At 55.3% G+C, this 6,000-nt stretch overlaps 1 protein-coding gene across 1 annotated transcript in view; it reads right to left on the reverse strand.

Annotated features, from left to right (window-relative positions):
• Positions 1–3,505, reverse strand: part of IGSF21 (immunoglobin superfamily member 21) — a 41,518-nt gene extending 38,013 nt beyond the window's left edge. Inside the window, exon 1 of the mRNA XM_062013262.1 lies at positions 3,451–3,505. Within this exon, the coding sequence (XP_061869246.1) occupies positions 3,451–3,505 (55 nt within the window). The remainder of the gene's footprint in view (positions 1–3,450) is intronic.
• Positions 3,506–6,000: the final 2,495 nt, after the last annotated feature.

Consider the following 6,000-nt stretch of genomic DNA (forward strand, 5'->3'; position numbering starts at 1 on the left):
GTGGTTTTGGCTTGGAGAAACAGCACGAGGATACCCCTAAAGGCAGATCCCTGCAAAGTGCAGCCTCAGTGCACCCACCCCTTTGGGGTAAAGCTCAGAAAGCTCTTCAGCAGCTTCAAATAAAGAGCTGCACTTGAATTTTCCCCCTCTTGGAGGAGTTTCGCGGGGGGGGGGGGGGAGAAGCTGAAGCAGCCCTGTAGATAAGGGCTATAGAAATCTCTCACTGAGATCAAAACTCGACACATCGAGCCCTCCCTTTCATGCCCACAAAACACAGCTCCGATTTCACGCGGCTGTCAACCAAACCCCGACGAACGTTTTATGGGAAACGTATTTCAGGCAACAAGCTAAGAGTCTGCTAATCAGCCAGCCCTGATTTCAGTGATGCCAAGAAGCCATCGCCCTGCTTGCAGATGGGGCCTCCTGGCTTTCCAAAAACCAAGGAAAGGGACCCTGAGGCTAAAGCTCCATCAATTATCTGTGGTCCAGCCTCCTCTGCATGCCCTTATTTTTTCTTCTTGATGGCTCCTTAACCCACTTAGCCCAGCCCTAGGCAGCTTTTCTTTTCTGGCCAAGGAGAGAGAGACTGAGCTTGTTAGAAGGAAAAAACAAAGCTGTATTACAAGGGGTGATGCTCCCCCGAGGGATATATAACACATCAGGAAGGATCCAGCTGACCCACTGTGCAGTGAAGAAGCAAATGGCTTCATACTGGGTAAATAAATGGGCTTTTCATCATGAGGCCATGGATGAAACACACCCTCCCCCCCCTCCAAATCTCCCCACGAAGGCACAGATGCTTTGCAGGATGGGAAGGGCTTTGGATGGATCCCTGTTGCTCTCTTCTGTGCCAGTGGCGGGACCTTGTTGCTCCTCCTGGATGCGGCAAGCGATGGAGGGAGCTGCCACCGTGCAGTATGTAAGGTGATAACAAAACCAGGCGAAATTTCCCCCAAAATGGCTTCGGAGACATATGACAGGCACCCAGGGCAAGTGCCCTGTTACATCCTCCTGGATCCTGCAAGCGAAACAACGGGACGGGGATGGGATGGACCTCTGCGGGCACATCCTCCCTCAAACCGGGATGGGGAGGGGATGGACCTCTGCGGGCACATCCTCCCTCAAACCGGGATGGGGAGGGGATGGACCTCTGCGGGCACATCCTCCCTCGCACTGGGATGTAACAGACCTCTGCTGGCACATCCTCCCCTCGCAGAGGGATGGGGAAGGGACAGACTGGCACATCCTTCCTCACACCGGGATGAGATGGACCTCTGCGGGCACATCCTCTCTCAAACAGGGATGGGGAGGGGATGGACCTCTGCGGGCTCATCCTCTCTCAAACAGGGATGGGGAGGGGATGGACCTCTGCGGGCACATCCTCCCCTCGCCGCCACAACACCGGCAGCTCCAGCCAAGGATGCCGTCAGCCACGGAAAAGCCATCTGCCCGCTGAATTTCGGGAGCAGCGCTCAGCCTCTTGCTGCCCCAAGCCAAAAGAGCAGGATGGTTGCAGCCACACCAAACCCAGGCTCCTTGCAGTGATTTTTTTTAGCAGTTTGCTGGAAAACAGAGGGCAAATGGCTTTTTTGGGGGGGGGGGGGCAGACAGCATTTCTCTACTGAGGGCTAGGAAGTGCTTAAAGCAGCTGATCCTCGGGATGTAGGAAAGCAGCGAAAGTCCCAGCGAGGGTTTAAGAGCCAAAACACGTCTCGTGGATGTCCAAACCCGTTGAAGCTACCCACGAGACCCTGTCAAACATCGGGATGCTCCTCCTGCCAATGCTTTATAACCCCAACCCCTCCCTGGGACCACCTCCTGTAGACCCATCACAAACCAACTTTTGTCCTCTTTTTCTCCCACTCCAAAACACCCCCGGACCCGCTCCCCGCAGCTCTCCTCAGCACTCAGCAGCAGAAAAGGAATCGCCTGATTTGCAGTGGGAACAAATAAAGGAAAGAGGAGGAAAAGTGATGTGCACGGCCGTGACAGACAGTTTGCAGCTGGGGAAAAGCTGGGGGGATGCTTTGTCCTCGGAAAATTATCTACCCTTGACCTTAAAACCGGTGGCGGAGGTGGAAAGGAGATGGCAGGGGGAAAGCAAGACCGAATTTGGCACAAGCGCTGGGGATGCACGGAGCAAAGAGAGAAAAGAGCAGCAGCCGCAGCTCAGCGGTACATAAAACCCATCGGGGGGGATCGACAAAGAGAGATACACGATGCCTCCCCATCCCTGGTTTAGGTAAATCCAAGCAGGGCTCTGGTTAAACTCAGCGTTCCGTGGTCCCTGGGGGATGATTTTGGAGCTTGCTCATCATACCGGGGAAGAATCGAGTCCTTTGTGTCAACCTCTTCCCGGCTCAAGCCCGCAGAGCGTGGCCACCGCTCCCCGCTCCCCCCCGCGCCCTGCAGCAGCTGACGGCGGCTTTCGGGAGAGCAAAAAGTACATTATAAAGGGATAAACCCCCCCCTTAAAAAGAGAGAAGAGATGTGGAGCAAGCTCTGTTTGTCCCCTCCATCGCCCAACGCTTGGCAAAGCCTCTGAGCTCTCCGGAGAGCCCCCGGGTCTCGTTGTGCTCGTTAAAAGAGAAGCCACCTGAGCCCTCGCAGTGTGTGATTTGGGGAGGGGAACACGTGGGGAAAGAGGAAGGAGATTGCCTTCAAATGCACAAGGAATGAGATTGGATGGTTGTCCCTCAGCCTCCGGGACGGGAAAGTTTCCTACCCCATTCATTTGCCCCGGTAGCACCACTTTTAGGGATGGGGGTGGCGAAGCAGGGAGTGAAAAGGTTCATTTAGGAGCTCAGTGAGATGCAAACCCCTGGGACAGCGAGGATTTGGGGGGCTGCTTCTCCTTGCTGAGTACCTTCTCCCTCCCTCCTACGGGGTTTGGGGCACACCCCAGAGGCAGAATAGGCTGGGATGTCCCTGGGTGCTGCGACCCCTCCAAAAATACTGTGGGAGACCCCAGGAAACAGAGACACCCTCCCCCCCTCGACCCTTCTGTACCTTGCTGAGACTCTGAGCTCGGGTTTGGAGAAGGGAAGGAGGATACCGGTGCCCCGGAGTGATGCTTGATCAGGAACCAGCCACAAGCATCCCCCCATCTTCTCACCCTAGCCCCAAATCTGGGGTACAAAGCGGGTGCCACATTACATCAGCACCCTGTTAGTGGGTTCAAACCCACTTCCCTATTGGGGGATGCCCCATCAGCAGCCCCAAATTGGGCACTCCGTTAGCAAGTGCCCTATTACTGGCTCCAAACAGGGTATCTCCCCCTACCCTCCGTCCTCCCTCCGAGCCCTGGAGGGGAGTGGGGGGAGAGGAACCCAGAGCCGCCGCATCCTTTTGGGGTGCAGGTGAGCACCTCATTATTTCAGGAGTCAATCAAGACGATCCCTTATCCCCGGAGATGTGTGTGTCGAGGAGAGGAGGAGAGGGGTCACTCACCCAGCGCCAGGTCGAGGAGGTCCCAGAGCAGCAGGCAGAAGGGCAGGGGGCTCATCGTCCGCATGATGCCCGCGGGGAGGGCAGCCCCATGGGGCTCACCAGCCCCTTAGCCCCCTGCCCGGGGGGCAGGTGGGCATCGCGGTGAGATGGCTCAGCCTGGCTCCGTGTGTTCCCTCCCACCCCCGCCCGCCCCAGCTCCTCTGCCCGCACCCGCAGCTGATCACGCCGCCGCTGCTGCCGCCCTAAGCCGATTTATTGCAGGGGGAGCGGAGCGAGCTGCCGGTCGCCCGTCCCCCAACCCCCCCCAGCCCCCTCCCCCGCTGCCGCTGAGCCCGCCCCGGCCCGGCCCCCGGGAGGTGCTGGAGGGATGGAGCGAGGGGTGTAGGGGGAGGGATGCAGGAGGGGGTGCGGGACGGAGGAAAGGATGCGCGGTCTGGGAGGGAGGAGGATGCTCTGTGGAGAGAGGGATGCAGGGTTCAGGTGGGGGGTGCAGAAAAGTGTCGGGGTTGTGTGGAGGAGGAGGTTGCGTGGCGTATGGGAGAGGGGGATAGGGCGCAGGAGGAGGGGGACACTGTCTGGGGTACGCAGGGTGTGGGAGGGGGTGAAGGGAGGGATGTGCAATCCAGGCAGGAGGGCAAGGTCTGGGGAAGGGGGGGCTGTTCATAGGAAGGATGCTGGATGCAGGCAGGGATGGAGAGTGCAGGATGGGGAGGGATGCAGGAGGGGCTGTGGGGCAGCAGTTGCCATCTGACTCCCCTTCCTGCAGCAACTCCCCTCTCCCTGCAGCCTGCCAGCAGCAGGATCCGGCCCTGGAACCGTTCAGTCCTCCCCCAAGCCCCTCAAATCACCTGCCAGCCAGGATGCACATCTCTCCATAGCTGTGCTTCACAGGTGACCTTGTTTTCCTCCAACTCCCCAGATTTAATTAGTTCCTGGACATGGGGGAAGATGCCAGAGGAAGCTTTTCCTCTATGTTGGAGACCCCTTTCTGTCACTATTCCACCTTAGAACCAGCCTTTCCCAAACCCATAACCCTTTTGTTTCCTAAATCAACTTTGAGTTGCACTGTCTTTTAATTTCCCCCCCATCCTGTGGGGCTCTCATGTCCTCTCAACACTTTCTGAGCACAGGGTAACCACACTCCTTCCCAAAATCTCATTTCCAGCTGCACAAAGCCATCCCCATGAAAAAAAAAGCAAAGCCCCAATCCAGAATCCTTTTTTGAGGCTTTTATTTCCCAGAAAAACTACTTTGAGGCAAAAGGTTTCCCTGGGATGGGGATGGGGAACAGCCCCTGTGCTGAGGCTTCAGCACCACCAGTGACACCAGCCTGAAAACTGATGGGTTATGGAATATACACAATAAAGTAATTAAATATATTCAATTAGTTGCTGAAATTCCTTCGAGTGAGCAGGATTTTCTCTCCCTTGTCCCTCTGCCTTTCATCTGCTGGGAAAAGGCAAAGCTCCTTCTTGCATGGAGATGGCTGGCAATCAAATCTTGCTTTATTTGATAGCCCCCCTCCCCATGAGAGATATCACCCTTTCTTTACACTCCCAGGTGTATCATTGATATAGAGCAGGAAGAACTGATGCTCACAGGGCTGTATCACAACAACCCCCCTTAAAACCCTTCATCCTAACAAGCTGGCCCTGAGGTAAAACTGAGTTCAGCCAAGCCAAGCACCTCGCCGTGGTTTTAGAGCTGCTCTGCCCAAATGGTGCTGTCAGCTCCTGTAAGAGCTGCTCCTCCATGATGCCTCCACTGAGATATCATTCTCTTTTTCCCCTTTTCTTTGCTGTGCAAACCCATCTCCTTTTTCACTCCCATCCTAAGCCAGCTGGTTTTCTCTGGAGGTGCATGGAGAGTGTTTTTTGCCACCTTGGCATGTGGTCACCCACAGGTGAGGTGTGTAAAGAGGGGAAGGTTTCAGGCTGAGAAGCTTTGTCTGGAGAAAAGAAGAGCTTTAATAACCCTATTGCCTTTTAAACTTCAGTTTTAGCCCCTCACAGCTTTGGCTCTCCCTTTTTGGCTGCACAACCTTCCTGCTGGGAGAAGCATCAACTGAACATCCCACACCATTTCAAGCAGGGCTTGTTTTCCTACGGCAAAGAGTCTTTGGCAGCCTCCAGGTTTAGTGTTGGAGTGCAGGGGAAACCCAGAGAGCAGCATGCAGGCCATCAGCTGGATCCCAAGACATTGAAGGAGACAGTAAGTGATGTAAATTGTTGGATCAAAATATTGCTGTTTGTATTGGGTGTCTGGCTCCGTTGCCTTTCGCTGGGGTTTTAATTTCATGTGAATACAGCTGCTGGTAAAAGCTACTTGCTTGACAGCCCCAGGGCCTTCAGTCCCCTGGAAAGGGATGAAATGAGCCAAGAAGATGAGGAGTGATGTTCCTTTCCTGGCTAAACAAAGCCATCTGGACCATGAGGGTGGTTGTGTAGATAAATAATACAGCCCCACAGCCCCATCCCGTCACCAAAGGCTGGATTTGCATCTTCCAGCCATCAACTCCTGAAAACAACTGGCTATTTTGGGCTGGAGCTG

This window comes from Colius striatus, chromosome 21, assembly GCF_028858725.1.
Source record: "Colius striatus isolate bColStr4 chromosome 21, bColStr4.1.hap1, whole genome shotgun sequence".
Classification (NCBI taxonomy): Eukaryota; Metazoa; Chordata; class Aves; order Coliiformes; family Coliidae; genus Colius; species Colius striatus.